This window comes from Pyrgilauda ruficollis, unplaced genomic scaffold, assembly GCF_017590135.1.
Source record: "Pyrgilauda ruficollis isolate IOZ18807 unplaced genomic scaffold, ASM1759013v1 scaffold113, whole genome shotgun sequence".
In the NCBI taxonomy this organism is placed as follows: domain Eukaryota; kingdom Metazoa; phylum Chordata; class Aves; order Passeriformes; family Passeridae; genus Pyrgilauda; species Pyrgilauda ruficollis.
The window spans coordinates 430,923-447,743 of record NW_024509544.1 but is presented as its reverse complement, the minus strand read 5'-3'; the positions used below and the strand labels follow the sequence as shown (position 1 = coordinate 447,743).

Genomic DNA, 16,821 nt, shown 5'->3' with positions numbered 1-16,821 from the left:
GTGCAGAACTTCACCGTCCCTCTGCAGATTCCGTGTTTACACAGCTGGCTGAAAACACCCAGAAGGTTCCTGCCCTTTGTCTGGTAAAACACGACAAGGATTTTCTGCAAACTTCACCAAATCCGAGGTGTTTGCTGCTCCGGTCTGTTTTTTGCTCATTCTGTAGCAAAGCAGGCGCTGACAGACGTGGGATTCCTCCCACCCTTCTTCCACCTTCCTCCTCCTCACTGGAAAGGGAGAAGCAGCCCGTGCAGGGGCACAGCACCGACCCCCAGCACCCCACAGCCCCCCAGTCCCACCTCGACCTTCCCTCTGCAAAATCCTCCCCTGCAAACACATCCACCCCTGGGACTGAAGTCCACCCGCAAACCCCGATGGGAACACTGGGAGATTCTAAAATTGAAGGCCATTTTATTGTCGTAGCAAATACCAAAATAAAAAGGCTTTGAATTCAGTACATAAGAAGATCAAGGACTGCACTGGCAGAGCATTTTCATGCTCCCAGGAATCAGCAGTGCCACAAATCTGCTCCCTTTGCTACAGAGTGGGTTTAAAGTTCAGATCTTCACCTCAAGGTTAGAGAAACAGGACAATTTGCCTGTTAGAGACAGAGGAATAAAGGTTTACATGGAGAGACCAATCCACTCTGGAACATTCAGGACATTTTAGTGTGAAGAAACCTGAATGAAGACACAACAACAGATTTTGGCTTATGAACACTGACACACTCTCAACTTCGCTTTTCTTTTTTTACTCTTAGTACAACTTAACTAAATTACATTAATACTTTAGCAGTTAGGGTTTTAATTAAAAAAAAAATCATTAAGAGCTCTTTATCCCAAGCTATTGTCTTGCTGTGAAATCACACATAAAAAAAAAAAGCCTTTATAATACCACTTTGGCTTAGTAGGGTCCTTTCATTAGTGAAAAATACTTGTGTAAAAGGAGGTGTTAGTTGCTGATGGAAACCTCGAGCACAAACGTAGAACAATCTCAAGTGAGCTCATCCTCATGGCTAAAAACTTCTGCTATTCCCTGTTATAGCCTGCACAGACCTATTTATGAATATTTAGGAACAGCACAGCCTCCCTAGGGATGCTGTTGGGTCTGATGTAGGTCTGCAGATGGGACTTCCCTTAGCTCCTATTTTCTAAGAAATACAAAGAGGATGGGACTTTGCTCCAGCAGAAACTGATGTTTCATTTCTATTTTGCATTTTCAAGCATCAACAGTGAAGAGAAAACTGCTGTAAAAACCCTGGAGTGATTCACTGAGCTCTCTCAGAGCAACACAGAGTGATGAAGGTTTGAACACTGAAGGGTGAGACCAGGGGTACTGGGGAGCAAGAATTTGGGCAGGAGCCTGTGAATGCACCAGGCTGGTCTCTGACAAGCACTGGCATCATCTCAGAAGAGGATACTGGCCTCTAATTACATCAGCAATTAATCACCAGGCTCTGCTGCCAAATGCAGATGGATTAGGGAGGAAAAAAAAAGGGTTCTCTCTAGGCCTGGACTTTTATCCTCCAATTTTGCGTGTGTGGAGAAGAAAGCTCTGTTCCCTCTCTAGAGGGGAAGGTACATTCTGGAACACTGTTCTGAGAGAAAAAGGGGAATCCATCTTTGGGTAGTCAGGAAGAGCTGCTTGTCTCTGCCCCGTGGCCTTTCAGGATCATGGTTTGTCCTTGGCCAGTGGGAAGTGTTCCTTCCACGAGGTCCATTCAGCCCCAGTCCCACAGGAGCTCAGCTGTGCTCACCTGAAGCTCCTTTTTCTAGTCAGACACTGTAAACACTGAGATCCAGCTGCTCCCACAGAGCAGATAAACTGAAAAGCTGTCTGCTCGCTCCAGCAGCTCCTCCCCAGCAAGGCCTTTTGTAAAGTCAGGGTCCCTGAGACAAAAATTCTTTCCTCCCTGGTTTTCTGGGACAATTTGCATCGTTTCACTGAAGATCCCACCCAGCTCTGCACTCCAGGATGCTGCCCACACCCTCCCCCAGCAGCTGAACTGCTGGGACAATTCCACCACAAAAACATGACAAATGGAAAACAAAGCAGAGTCAGGACACAGAAAATGAAGAGTTTGTGTTTCTCCCTGTGTGATGTGGTCTAAGGCTTCGATCCCCCCAGGGGTGGGAACCTGCAGGACCCCAGCTGAGCCTCTGTCCCTCATGGGGTCACCTCATGTGGGCTCAGCAGCCACTGGCCCCAGCCTTGAGCAGCCATCTGTATGTAATGTACAAAATCTAGCACCTTAGTTTCAGAGGGGATTGAAATAAAGTACTTGGAATTTTCAGTAAGAAAAAAACCCAAAACAAGTTGTAGCAGCAAATCCCCTCCCTCCAAAACCTCAACATTTCTTTACCTGCAACTGCTATGAACCACCTCAATCCCAAATTAGGTTCCCACCCAGCTGATAGCCATGACAGCCTCTACCAAATCCTTGGTCTGGGTGACCAAGAGCAGCTACAGAACATACCTGGGGCTTAGAAATTACCAGAAAACCCACCCCATAAATACCAAAGTCTTTGTGTCTAATTGTCATATAAAAGATTGAAATGATTAAATCTGATTCATCTCTTTCAGCACAGGAAAAGGGGAAAACTAAAAGGAATTTCCCAGTTCATGATTTTTTGATATAAAATGAATAGAAATCTTTCTTTTCAGTTGATGTTATGAAGTAGTTTTGTGTCCTCACTGGTTCCTGCCCCGTCCTCCTCTTGGATTCCTTCTGCCAGTCCCTCTGCAGATTTGCTCTGGCTCCCTGCAGAGTCCATGAACATGTTGGGAATATCTTTGCCAAAGTAGATCTTGCTGTTGGCTGCAATTGCCTTGTACTTCATCAGCTGCAAGTACTCAGGAGTTAGCTTGAGCTGCACGGAGAGAAAACGGGTCACAACAGCCCGGGCTTGAGAAAAGGGAATTCCTGCCTGAGCACACGAGGCACACGCTTTCCACGAGCCCAGCAGGCATGGCCAGCCCTCCCCAGGGAAAACAGAGTGCCCAGAGCCAGGCTCTCCTCCAGCAGGGCTGAGGGCACTCCAGAACCCAGGGACTAAGTGGCACAATGGAAAGGGAAGGGAGCAGCTGGGGAAAGGCTCAGTCCAAGCGTGATGGAGAGGCTTGAGAGCACATCCCTCACTGCAGCCCCTGCAAGGAGAGCTGGTGAGGAGGGAAACATCCCTGGCTCTCTCCAGGGAGCACATCCACCAGCGTGTCTGCCTGAGAGGAGCTCACTCCTTCAGGATAACGACACTGTAACAGAGAGGACAAAACCTGGGCCCTCTGCCCCTTCTCAGTGACCACCACACAACTGAAACTTCCTGCTGGGATGTGCTGGGAGCTTGCTGTATCAGGAGCACACCTGGTCATTCCATCCATGCCATTTTTCCATTTCCAGGTTGGATTTTTTGTTGTTTTTACTTCGCAGTACTGAGGCTCTTCTAGGGCGTCTGAGATCAGTTCTTTCCCTGCACTGTGGTTTATTCTGCCCCTGCCTGTGACCCTGGAGATCTCCCTGCTCTGCCTGCCTGCCAACTTGAGACTGGAATGAAACCACATTTCTCATCACAACAGTGTGAAAGGGCAGCACTGAAAGTGATATTCCACAGAGAGCCACGGCCCCGTGAGCACCTGGCAGAACAGAGATTTCACATTCCCCGACACTGATCCATCCAGAGAACAAGATGAACTTGCAAATAAGGATCTAATTGTTGACTAATTGTTTCAGATGAAAGCTTTGCTGAGAGGAGATGGCCTTGTTTTGCTTTTTGACGTAAACAAGGATCACTGCCTGCCCTTGTGCTGGTATTTCCCTTCAGCCTGGTGCCAGGGGCCCTGCTCTGAGGCACCACAAAGGAAAGCACAGTACCTTGTTGGCCTCAGCCACCTTCATTGCAGTGTAACACTCAGCATCAGCTCTCGCCTTCTCTCGTGCAAGAAACGCAGCATCTGGAAGCAAACACATGCTCTGAGTGACATTTTTATTTCCAGCCACGTTAGCACTGTTTGCAGCTGGTAACTCTTCAGGAGGTGGCCAGTGGCACCTTTGAACTACACAGGGTACAACCAAGAGAAGAGGGAACAAAATGGGAAACCCAGAAATGGGAGCTCAATTTACTGCAGCTAAATGGCTGCAGAACAAGAGCATGAAGAAGTCAATTGCATCTGCAACTGCAAAGCTCAAAGAACTTCACAAACATCAGGGTTTGATTATCCCCATCACGTGGGCTGAGCTCAGCCTTTCTTCTCGAGCCAGGGCTGACTCTCGTGCTCAAACACAGCAACTGCTCTCCTGCAGACGTGGGATTTACCCACAGCCCCTGCCCAGGACGCCAGCAGCAGCCTGGGCAGCCCAGCAGACTGTGCAGATGAGGTCTGTGCTGTGGATGGGATTCCCAGATGGGATTTGGGATATGCAGATGAAGGTTCTGGCACACAGAGCAGGGGATTTTAACCTCCACAGGCTCTGCTCTTTGCATAGATGCTGGACAGCTTTTCTCTGCTGTACCAACAATTGCTCCAAGGCTCTGACTCTGTGGATACTGGAATTCCTGCCTCCTGGCACAGACACTTAAGGAACATTTCCCCTCTCTGTACTGCACTTTTCCCCCTCTGCCTCTGCATCCATCCAGTGATAATGATGGGTATCAGGCCAGCAGGTTACAGATAAAATGAGTGGAATCCTGCCATCTCCTGCCACTCCTCCTAAGGCATGGAGCCACACAATTGCAACATGTCAGTCTGGGGCTGAGAGCTGCACAGCTGGATAAACCATTTGTTTACTTCCCCTAGCAGGGAGGCCTGGGAGCTGCTGCACTTAAAGATCCTGTAAACAGCTGGATGGTCTGGCCCACAACTTCCTCTCCTGGCTAAAAGGAGAGGTTGGTCCCAGTCAGAGACACCAGGAAAAAAAGAGGAGGCAGGAATCCTCTGCCAGCACAGACCCAGACTGAGGGATGACACCTGCTGACACAGTTATAAGAAATAAACCCCATTGTATTTCTGCAAAGAACTTCTTAATGAGAAGCTGCTGACCTGTAAAACTCTTAATTGGCTCCTCAGTGGCTTCTGCAAAGCTTGTCAGGGCCTTTAATGAATGTAAGGGGAAAAAAGGCCTTGCCACTCCCGAGCTGGAATTGCAGAGCCCTCTCCACGCCCTGGAGTTTCTCTGACTTTATCAGAGGGGTGAGGAAACATCTCCTTAAGTTCAAACTGCTACAAAGATCACCTTGAGAAAGGGAGTTTCAAGAAGGACAGCCTGCAAAGAAATTCCTATTCCTGCCTGTGGTCAGGAATTTTACCCCTGTGAACGTCAGCCTGGACTGAGGAACAGTCAACACACACTTCAAGAACTCCTTGGTAAACTGCTTCAGGATTTACTTACTGGAAAGCTCACCCCCACCCACCTTCAATCTCTGAAATCCGCTTCTCTGTCTCCTTTTCCATCACTTTCTGTCCGTAAGTTATTTCAGCAACTTGTGCAATCTTTTCTGCCTCTGAAATGAAAACAAGAACACGCCCACGCTGTCATCACACGTTTTCCTAACACCAGGAGCAGCCTCACCCTGGAAAATCCTCACTCATCACCTACTTCAGGTGGAAATAAACGGTGGGAAACATTTCCAGCCCAGAGAGAACAAAGCTGGAACCCACCTGAAAATCTCCTGAGTTTCTCTGGGAGTTTCAATCAGAGAAGGTCCCAGAGTGAACCAGGTGCATCCCTCCCTCCCTCCCTGGGATCTCTCTGCTCCCTGTCCCCCCATTCCCTGTCCCAGCCCAGCCCCACAGACCGATCAGAGCTTTCTTCCTCTCTGTCTCTGCCTCCTTCTCCACCACCTTCTGCTTCTGCGCCGCTATCAGCAGCTTTGTCTTCTCACTCTCCCTGGGGAACAGGAAAAACCAGTTAAAACCAGGAGCTAACTGGTGTGGGACTCACAGAACACCCCCAGAATGAGCTGCTGGCTCTCCCCTCCTTCCAGAATGTGTCCAGGGCAGCTGGGATCAGCAATGTCAGGGCAGGCACCTGCACAGAGCTTTCTGCCTGAATCAAAGCATTCTTTCCTCCCCTCCATAGCAGGAAAATTTCCCTGTGATAGTCCCTGCAGGCTGCACTGGTGCCTTTTCTATTTTACTGGTTTTTACTCACATTTATGAATTTTTAAAGTGAACATAAATAAAAACTCTGCTCCTGCTGCCAGTCAGGGAAGAGACACTGGAAGTGAGTCTCTCTGTATTTATGGCAACACAGCACAGGCTGATCTGGGGTCTCCTGCCACGACCACAGCACACAGGATTTACCACAAGCCCAAAGGGTGACATGCAGTGCTGGGGAAGCAGAGTGCATGAGAGGGATCCAATCCTGGCTGAGCAAAGTGCTGGCAGCTGGCTCTGCAGAGGGATCAGCACGTCAAGTGCTGTCAAAGAGAGTTATTTCAAAGCTTTGCAAGTCTTCAGCTTGTTGAATCAACAGTTTCTCCATCCCAGTCAAACAAGAGGATTAGTGGTGAAATCCATCCCTCTGCCACTCAGCCTCAGCTCTGGGAGGGCTCTGGAGCACAGGGCCAGTGGCCAGGGGAAGGAGCCCCAGGGCAAAGCATCCCAGTGCTCAAGGGCAGCAGGGCCAGTGCTCAGAGCTGCCCCTCCCCAGCCCCTTCCTGAGGGGCACCACGATGCCCCAGCCCTGAGTTCAGCTGCCCCTTCTGGGTCCTTTTGGGAACACACAGGCACTCACATGAGCTCGTAATTCCTCCGGATGGTTTCAGGGATGTTTGGCTTTGTAACTCGGACTGCCTGCAGAGAGAGACACACAAGAGAACCTGGGCCAGCAGCCAAGTGGCCCCTGGGGCTGTGGGGGACTGGGGGTGGCACTCAGGGCATCCTCTGCCACCAGAGCTGCACAGACTGTGAGCAGGCCCAAAACCCACAGAGAAACAGCACTGAAAGGTCTCCTGATATGACAGGAGATTGCAACCTGGGCAAAGCAGCACCCACAGGAACTCCAGGAGTTCCAACACACCAAAACTGTGAGGAGACCAGAAGGACACTGCTCGCACTCCTCAGGTTAAATAAAATCTGTGTTGTAAAGCAACTTCCTAAACAAATCTCAGTTTCTTATTCCCCTTTAGCCCTTTCCCCTCTTCACAGTCTGCCCCTTCAATATCTCAATCAAATCCTGATTACCTGTATAATTAATCCAGGGGCCATCGTGGTTAGGTCTTGCTGCAAGGCCAGTTTAAGGTTTTCATCAATTTGATCTGATTGGGGAGAAAAGAAAAGGGAATGAAACATCCCCCAAGGCAGCGTGCTGTCAGCACCCAGAGCGAGCTGGGATGGCTCACATTTCTTATTCCTGCAAAGCACAAATGGGAGCTGGATGAAGAAGTGCTGGGCTGACCCCGAGGCAGGCTCCCAGCAATGGGACACACCACAGGAACGTGGCTGGCATGAAAGGAAACCCTGCAGTTTCCCATAACCTGCAGTCTGGAATCTTCCTGAGCCAGATGCAGCATCTCCACAACCAGGAATCTGTGCTCTAACCCCCTTGAACTGAACTGCCACTAGATCCTGGAGTGATGAGGTAAATCCTGACCTGCACCTGTGCCAGCAGGACATGGAGCAAATGGAAAGGCAGGAATGGGAAATGGCAGCATCAGTTACTTGAACAGGCTGCAAAAATCGTCAGCAATGTCTCTTTGGCTCAAGGAGTCCCAGAACTCCAGCGTAGCTGAGGATTTCAAAACGAAACACAACCTAAAACCCTGCCCTGATGAAAGCTCCAAGGAGGGCAATGCTTCCAGCTGGGGCCTGCTGGGAAGTGCAGAGGGAAAATCAAACAGTAAGGGCCTTGAGAGGGATCACATCACACTCCTGGATGTTTGCTTTGGTCCCAGTTTCCTATCTGGAACTCAGGCTCCTAATGAAGGCCAGCCAGGAGTTTGGGAAGCAGCTGTTATCAGTTCCCTGCACCTGCTGGCAGCTGTGGGGGCAGAGGGCGACGTGAGGCTGCTCAGAGGGGCTGTGCCCCACTGCAGAGCCCGAGCCAGGCCCAGGGCTTCCAGGGAGTTTGCACAAGTTCCTTCTGTGCAGAGTGAGAGCTTTCAGCCCATTTCAAGCAGCAGCTGCCAACATCTGGAGCCTCCACAGGCCAGGAACCCGTCCAGCCACCAGCAGGAGCTGGGAACTGGGGGGATCTGAGCCCCATGCCTGCAGCTCGTGTGGGAAGGGCATCCAGACTCCCTGGAAAGCCAGGCTGAAGGGAGAACAGGAGCCTGCAAACACCCTGTGCTCACTCAGGCACAAAGCCTGTCCTGCTGGGCCCCCAGCAGCCCCTGCCCACAGCCAGCAGTGCTGAGAGCCTGGGAGGATTTCCTGTCAGCCCGGAGCCAAAAACAAAACACTCAGCACTGGCAGCTGCTGGGCCAATCCCACCAGGAAACCACAGCTTTGCTCAGCCTCCCCTGCCCTGTGCTTCCCTGGAGGGGAGGGCAGCAGGCCCCTGCCAGCCTTTGTGGGCACTGCAGCCACTGGCATGGCCCAAAGCTCCTGGCCAGCGGTGCTTGCTCAGAGTTTCTGTGACAGCAGAGAGGCACAGCCAGGCTCTGCCATCTGGATCAGACAATCCTGTGACCAATTCAATCCATCACAGCTGCTGCACGCACAGAGAATGCCACAGAATGGCTGCTGCCTTCCCTAAAGGGAGGCTGCTGGCAGGCCTGGCCTTGGGAGTTTATTGTTACAACATATTGAAGCACTCAGCTCCAAAAGATAACAGGGACAAACGATGGCAGCTGGCTAACGAGCCCAGCTCCACGCAGAGCCAGCTGGGGATTAATGGATGAAAGCCATCAGCTGGGGGTTCTGCACTGACAGCCCGTGGGGACAGCCCCCAGCAGCACTCACCAAAGAGCTCGATGTACACCTCCTGCAGGGTGTGGGCACTGCAGAACTGGTTCAGCTCGTGGTGGATCTTGTTGAAGATGAGAGCCTTGTCGTAGTCAGCCGTGTAGTTCTTGACGATGTCGTACACTGGGAGAGGAGAGAGCAGGGAGAGCAGGCTCAGGGAAAGCCCTGGAGCTCAGTCTCAGTGCAATATGAAATGAGGGAGCCCCTGCCCTCAAACCCTCTACTCAGGTTTCACCAGTATCTGTCCCCTGCCCTGTGAACAGGAGGGTCTGAAGCACCCCCAGCCTCAGGCAGTGCTGGGGCTGCACACACACAGAGCTCCCTGCTGAGCCAGGCACTGCCAGGCTCAAACCCAAAGGATTTGGGAAAAGGCTGCCCAGGTGTTCTCCCCGGGCTGCAGAGGAGCCTTTGCTCACAGCCCCTGGCTCCCCTGCACCCCCCTGACTCCAACCTGCTGCACACAGCTCAGGGGGGCTGGGACAGAGACACTCAACAGCCCAAATTCTTGGGGGAGGGGGCAGAGGTGACAGCTGGAGCTCAGGGCTCTGCCAGGTGCTTGGGGCACATCTGTGGGACAGCCTGGCTGCCACCAAAGCCAGCCCAGCCCCTGCTGTGGGACAGCCTGGATCCCTCCAAATCCAGCCTCTCCTGTGGGACAGCCTGGCTCTCTCCAAACCCAGCCCAGCCCCTCCTGTGGGACAGCCTGGATCCCTCCAAATCCAGCCTCTCCTGTGGGACAGCCTGGCTCTCTCCAAACCCAGCCCAGCCCCTCCTGTGGGACAGCCTGGATCCCTCCAAATCCACTCTCTCCAATGGGACAGCCTGGCTCCCTCCCACCAAATTCAGTCCCAGCCCCTCCTGAGGGACAGCCTGGCTCTCTCCAAAGCCAGCCCAGCCCCTCTTGAGGGACAGTCTGGATCCCTCCAAACCCAGCCCCTCCTGAGGGACAGCCTGGCTCTCTCCTAAGCCAGCCCAGCCCCTCCTGAGGGACAGCCTGGCTCTCTCCAAAGCCAGCCCAGCCCCTCCTGCCACTGCAGCATCGCCCCGGGGCAGAGCTGTGACTCACCCGCGCTCTGGATGAGGAAATTCACCACCTCGATCCTGTCGAAATAAATCATCACTCCCCCACTGCGAAGGGAGAAAACACGAAATGATCTTTGCAGGAGGCTGGGCGGCTCCAAGGGGCACTGTCCCCTCTGTGGGACCACCCCAGCATGCCCCAAGCCCCGGTCCCCGGGGGCTCCCTGTCCGGGAGGGGCCCTGCAGAGCCTCCCCGTGTCCCCGGTTCGGGGCCGGGGCGCAGCTCGGTCTCTGAGGAGCTCCCAGCTGAGGGGGAAGAGCTGGAATTCTCACCTGGTGCCGCACGGGACATTCTTCACCTCGTCCGTCTGCAGCGTGGTCTGCAGGGGATTGAAGGAAAGAGGCTTAAGAGAGGGATTTCCCCGGCACGGATCCCAGCCAGCGTCCCGAGAGCCGCCTGTCGCCGGTAGCGGGCACGGCCACGGGCACGGCCAGCCCCGTGCGACGCCCCGGTGCCCCGGTGCCCGCCCGCCCGGGCCCGCGCCCAGCAGCACCTGCACTGACTTGTAGGACGTGATGAACGGCAGCATGAGGTGGAAGCCGGGCCCGCTGGTGGAGGTCAGCAACGCGCCGCCGCTGCGGAGGGAACGGGAGGAAGAGAGAGAGAGAGAGGGAACCGTGAGCGGCGGCGGGGCTGGCCGGGGCCCGGTTCTCTCCCCGCAGCGGGCCCCGCCGGGCTGTCTCACCGGTAGTAGACGCCGATGTGCCCCTCGTCGATCTTGTGCACGGCCGAGAGGAGCGCGGCAGCCGCCACGCCGAGGGCGAGAGCGGCGATGGCGCCGAGCTGGGCCATGCCCGGCACCGGCGGCGGCACCGGCGGCGCGCCACTGGCGTCATCACCGCGCGACCGCGCCGCCGCCGCCGCCAGGGGGAGATGGAGGAGCGGGGATGTGGCGCCGGAGACCGCGGGTTCGAGACCCGCCCGCGCCCGCGGGGTTGGGGTGCGGAGCCCCCCGAACCCGCTCCGGGCAGGGGGGACAGAGAGAGGCACCAAGCACAGAACGTTAAGTGTCGGAAAGGACAGCGAGACTCATGCCACAGACCAGGACATTTCCACTTCCCACTCTCCCACTTTTCCACTCTCCCACTTTCAGGCCCAGCTCCTCTCCCGCTTTCCCACATTTCCACTTTCCCATGTTCCCACTTTCCCACTTTTCCCACTTTTCCCACTTCCCCACAGAAGACCCTCAGCTGGAAAGGGCCCACAGAGTCATCCAGTGCAACTCCTGGCCCTGCACAGTCACCCCAACAGCCCCACCATGTCCCTCAGAGCATCGTCCAAATGCTCCTGGAGATCTGACTCTAATCTCCAGCCCAAATTCTGCTTCTGTCAATTATTGTTCTCAGCCACAACATTTTTATTTCATCTCTGACCTCCCCTGCTGTCGCCCCCCACACGGACCCCCCTGCTCGTTGGCCGGACCTGGTTTGGGATCACAGGAAATGGGATGGGCCAGACAACAGAATCATCCAGCTCTGAAATCCTGGAAAGAGCCTTAAAAACTACACATAAAACGTCAATAAAGGAGAATGATTTGATCTTTACTCGTGATGGATCTCCGAGGTTATGTATAACAACCCTGTCAGGAGAGTTCAGCGCCATTTAGGAATAAGGAATGAAATATCCACGATATTTGTCAATCCAAATTTTACAGCTCTTCAAGAAGCGCAAAAGGGCGCCAGAGATGAAAAACACCCTGTAGTTGGTGTTTTTTTAAAGGCAGTTGCCCAGATTTAAGGCCTTGATAAAATGTATTAAATCTTTAAAGGTTTTAATGAATCTAGTATGTGTTTCATAAATCACCAGCCTCTGCTCAGCCCCTTTCAGTTTAATAAGGGTAAACTAGGAAATTGCTCTGAGCTGGAGCAAAATGCATCCATGGAATATTGAAAAGTAATAGGTTTTTAAATGTGGGGTGTTCTGGCTCGCAGAAGAGGTTTTGCTTCATAACACCAGCACTATATCACTGCCCTGAGCGGGAAACCAGCTGCGGCCACGTGTTTAACAGCATCAAGATGTGAACCAGCACAAAGGTAAATATTATTTGTAATAATCCTAAAAAAAAAATAAAAGCCAAAAAAAATCATTACCGCTGGACTCGAGTCCAGGAACATTCAGCGGTGTCTGTGCCACGGCGCTCAGGGTTTTAACAGGGCTGTTTGTAGGAATAAATGGTTTATTGCACTCAGTTCTCTCCAGCTCCTTCATCCCTACCTCATCCCCCTTGCAAAAATATCCTGCGGGGTTTTCTGTGCAGTTCAGAGAGAATTTGGGGGTCTCTGGGTGCTCATGGGGATGGAGACGGGATGGGACACAGCAGGCCCCGGGTGGGATGAGGGCAGAGCTAGATGAGCCATGGCAGAGCTGCGATAGCCCTGGGCAGAGCTGGGTTCCCCGTGGGCAGCCCCGGGTGGGATGGGCTCAGCTCCGTCCCAGCAGGCCCAACTCCGTCCCGGCAGGCCTGGCTCAGTCCTGGCAGGCCTGGCTTGGTTCTGGCAGGCCCAGCTCGGTCCCGGCAGTCCTGCCTTGGTCCCAGCAGTCCTGGCAGGCCCAGCTCCATCCCGGCAGGCCCAGCTCGGTCCCGGCAGGCCCGGCTCCGTCCCGGCAGGTGGCAGCCCCGGGTGGGATGGGCCCAGCTCCGTCCCAGCAGGCCCAACTCAGTCCCGGCAGGCCTGGCTCAGTCTTGGCAGGCCCAGCTCCATCCCGGCAGGCCCAGCTTGGTCCCGGCAGGCCCGGCTCTGTCCCGGCAGGCCCAGCTCAGTCCTGGCAGGCCTGGCTCAGTCCCGGCAGGCCCAGCTCGGTCCCGGCAGGCCCGGCTCCGTCCCGGCAGGCCCAGCTCCATCCCGGCAGGCCCAGGTCACTCCCGGCAGGCCCAGCTCCATCCCTGCAGGCCCAGGTCACTCCCGGCAGGCCCAGATCGGGAGCTGCGATAGCCCTGGGCAGAGCTGGGTTCCCCGTTGGCAGCCCCGGGTGGGATGGGCCCAGCTCCGTCCCAGCAGGCCCAACTCAGTCCCGGCAGGCCTGGCTCAGTCTTGGCAGGCCCAGCTCCATCCCGGCAGGCCCAGCTTGGTCCCGGCAGGCCCGGCTCTGTCCCGGCAGGCCCAGCTCAGTCCTGGCAGGCCTGGCTCAGTCCCGGCAGGCCCAGCTCCATCCCGGCAGGCCTGGCTCAGTCCCGGCAGGCCCAGCTCGGTCCTGGCAGGCCCGGCTCAGTCCCGGCAGGCCTAGCTCCATCCTTGCAGGCCCAGGTCACTCCCGGCAGGCCCGGCTCGGTCCCGGCAGGCCCGGCTCGCTCCCGGTAGGCCCAGCCTGGTCCCGGTGGGGCAGCGCAAGGCACGGTGTAAAGCCTGTCTGCCCTCGTTAGCTGTCACAGTAACAATGCCGGGCTGGCAATAAAGGCAATTCTGAGGCTGTTGGTCATTAATCACTGCCTGACAGCTGGAAATAGGGCTGGAAAAACTCTGGCCCTGTGCTCCTGCTTTGGCGTTTAGGGTTACCTGTGCAGCTGGAGCAGGGGGTGCAAAGCTCTGCTCGCCAGTCTTGCCCCAATCCCTCTCCTGCCTCCATCTCCATTTCTATCCTGTCCCTGACCCCATCCCAAATTCTGCCTCCATCTCCAGTTCCACCCCATTCCTATCCCCATGCCATGCCACTCCATGCCACGCCATCCCACCCCATCCCATGGATCCCATCCTATCCCATGCCATCCCAGCTGTCCCCTAGCTGAAACCTGAAGAAGCAGTGGAGCCCAGGAAGGGAAATCCCTGGAAGGAGCTGCAGGATGCTTGACTGGGCCCTTTCCTATTCTGCTGTGGCTCAGGCAGAGCAGGGCAGGGGTGGGAGGGGGCTGTGTGGGGGAACACTTCCCCAGTTCCCTCCATGGAACGTTATTTGCTGATTACGGGGCAGAGCTGTGTTCCAGAGTGTCCGGGCTCGTTCCCTGTCAGCTCTAACAATGCAGCACTTGGCAGCTCGGTGGCGTGGGCCATTAATCATCCCCTGACAGTCCGAAGCTCACACGTGGTCACTGTGCCCCCTCCCCACGGCCAGCAGGGCAGGGGGGCTTCCTCTGCCTTGGGCCCACCCAAACCCATGAGCTGAGGGTCCTGGACCCACACCCTCTTGGCAGGGTGGGGTGGGTGAGGGGTGGGGAGCCATTCCTGCCCTCACCGTGGGAGCAGCCCTGGGGAGGAGGCTCTTGGGAAAGTGCTACAGAACTGGCATTCCAGCCTTTTCCTCCCCACCACCATCCCCTGCTCCCCGAGCCCCTGGGCAGGAGCTGGGGTCTGTCCTGGGGGAGCTGATCCCGCTGGGAGCCCGTTCCCAGCTCTCCCCGAGGTTTCTTTCCGCGCCCCTCGTCGTCCCGCAGGCGCCAGCCCCGTGGCCGGGTGCCAGCGTGCCAGGTCATCCCCCAGTAAATAAAGGAGCAATGTGTTTCCAGCCCCCCAATGCTGTTTTCTAAAGGGAAATGATTAATGGTGCTTGGAAACCGCAATTCATCCCGGGAAAGAAAGTAGATTTACCCGAAACATGCGTGAGAATTAGTGCTGGGATGGGCTCCTGGGGCAGAGGGGGGAGCTAATGGCAAACAGAGCCTGTCTGTGTGCAGGGGGAGGGAATAGCCCGCCAAAAACATGGGCTGGAGGAGCTGGGATGGAGCTCCAGGAGGAGGAGAGTGGCTGTCACAGCCAGGTCCCCTCCCCAGCTGAACCTCGGTCACTTCCTGACCCACAGTGAGATGGTGACAATGGAGAAGGGAATTCTCCTCTCATGTGTGTCCCAACAGCACAGCAAAGGATGGATGGTGCTGATGAGACCAACACTCAGCATTCCCAGAAGTCCAGGAGATACCTGGGAGAAGCAGGAGAACCCGCAAAGCTCCAGCCTGTAAATGCCAAAGGCTTCAAAAATGTCTGTTTTAGTCACCTTGCTCCTGCTGGGGGCACCCACTGAGGTAACTGGGACGGGCTGTGGTGCACCACAGCAGCACAGAGCCTTCCAGGTGCTTCACCCCTGGGCAGCAGGAAACCTCAGAGAAGGGGAAAACACAGTTTTCCTCCGTGAGGGTGGGAGGGTGGCGGCCATGGCAGCCCCAGCCTGGAGCGTGGGAGCTGCAGCATCATCCCGCTGAGTTTCCAAGTTCACGGAAAAGGTTTTCAGGCACAAATCCTGATCTGCTTCTAAGCTGCTGTGCTCTTCTCTGCCCAGGAGAGCAGCAAGGGAGGGGAGCAGGAACAGGTGACATGAATTTATCACCTGAATTCAGAGATAACCCCAAGAGCCTGCCTTTACCTCAGCTCTGGATCAAGGCAGCAGCTGGCCGCACGCAGGTCCCGTCCCATCAGCAGTGTGGAGGAACTCGGACAGGACTCTAGGAGAGAGATTTATCTGTGGGATTCCAGGAAGGGCTGGGGAAACCTCGGCGAGGTGCTGACGCCCAGGTCAGGAGCCATCCCTGGCTCGGTGATATATTTAGAGCGGGATAATGTAAGCGACAGGAGGGGGAAAAATAAAAAAATCCGTGGAGGAGGTGCAGATCCGTCCCCTTGGCTGGGAGTTACTGGATGATCCGAGCCAGGGAACAGATAGTTGGATTTCCCTTATTTCTCCCTTCAAATAAATCACAGCTCCAGAGGCCTTTAAACTCTGCAACATGATCTGTTCCAATAAGGAAGGGAATGAAAGGCTGCGTCTCTCTGGAAGCCTTCAGAGCCATAAATCTCCTATGTACAAACACAGACCAGATTTCCAAGTGCATTTATTTTATTGTATTGTTTTAACAGAAAAATCAAACTGCAATAAACTCCGTCCCTCATTAGCTGTCTCCATATCCAGGCCAAATGTTGCTAACGAATAAAATCAGGACAAAGGAATGTGGATGTGGGTCCAAGGCCTGGCCGGGCGCTGACCCCCCGAAAGGCATTTCCCTCTGAGCCTCACAGAGGTGTGGGATGAGGGGAGCCAAGGGGGTGATTCCTGCACTGCCCATTGCTGTGGGTTGGCATCCCAAATCCAGCACCCCTGCCAAGGAGCTGGCATCCCTGCCAGGCCCCCACCACAGCAGCTGAAGTTTAGTTTAGGGGTTTCCTTCTTCAGTGGTCCCTGATGTGCACCCCAAGAGCAGCAGGAACAGGGGGCAGTTTGGGTGGGTGCTCCCCAGGCTTCAGGAGACCCCCCCAGCTGCCCACGTGAAGGGGCTGCAGAATTGGGGCTGAACTTGTTAAGCACCGGGTCAAACCCCAAACTTGCTCTGGAGCTGTCGGTCGTTAATCATCTGCTGACAGTCCTGAAGGGCCTGGCTGCTCCCAGAGCGGCTCTGGGGGGGACAGAGAGCCCAGGGACAAGGACGTGCCTGGCACTGGTGGTGGCATGGTCCCCAGTGCCCCCATGGGTTTTCCCAAGCCCCCCAAACCCACCACAGGGGACACCCCTGGAGGGAGCAGGGCTGTCACATCCCAAACACAGCATCTCCTGTGGCTCGGTGAGATGCAGGGAAAAGGCGAGAATCAGTCCCAAGCAGGCTGGGAAGGAGCGAGGAGCCTGTCTGCAGGATTTATGGCACTGAGCTGCAGAGCCCAGAGCAGCGCCCGCGCCGCGCGGGTCCCGCCTCAGCCCACGGAGAAATTCCTGACTTATTGAATCACATTTGTCATCCCTAAATACATATGCAGGCCCGTGTTTCTGAATCCATAAACATCTTTAACTAACTCCGCTCAGCGAGGCCTCTTTCAGCAGTAATTTATATTTAACTTTTTCCATATGCAGGGCCTGTCGCCTTGGTGTCATTTCCGGGAAAGCCAGGGGGGCTGGGGGAGCGGGGGGCGCGTGGTGACGGGACGGCT

The 16,821-nt window shown here is 55.1% G+C and overlaps 1 protein-coding gene across 1 annotated transcript; it reads right to left on the bottom strand.

Annotated features, from left to right (window-relative positions):
• Positions 1-394: 394 nt before the first annotated feature.
• ERLIN2 (ER lipid raft associated 2) lies at positions 395-10,801 on the bottom strand. The gene is made up of 11 exons (XM_041478781.1): positions 10,668-10,801; positions 10,476-10,557; positions 10,255-10,301; positions 9,968-10,029; positions 8,899-9,024; positions 7,180-7,253; positions 6,731-6,789; positions 5,790-5,881; positions 5,406-5,495; positions 3,869-3,948; positions 395-2,870 (listed from the first exon to the last, which is right to left on the bottom strand). Exons 1-11 carry the CDS (start codon positions 10,772-10,774, stop codon positions 2,661-2,663), a joined length of 1,029 nt encoding a protein of 342 aa, XP_041334715.1. The 5' UTR covers positions 10,775-10,801; the 3' UTR covers positions 395-2,660.
• Between the last annotated feature and the right edge of the window lie 6,020 nt (positions 10,802-16,821).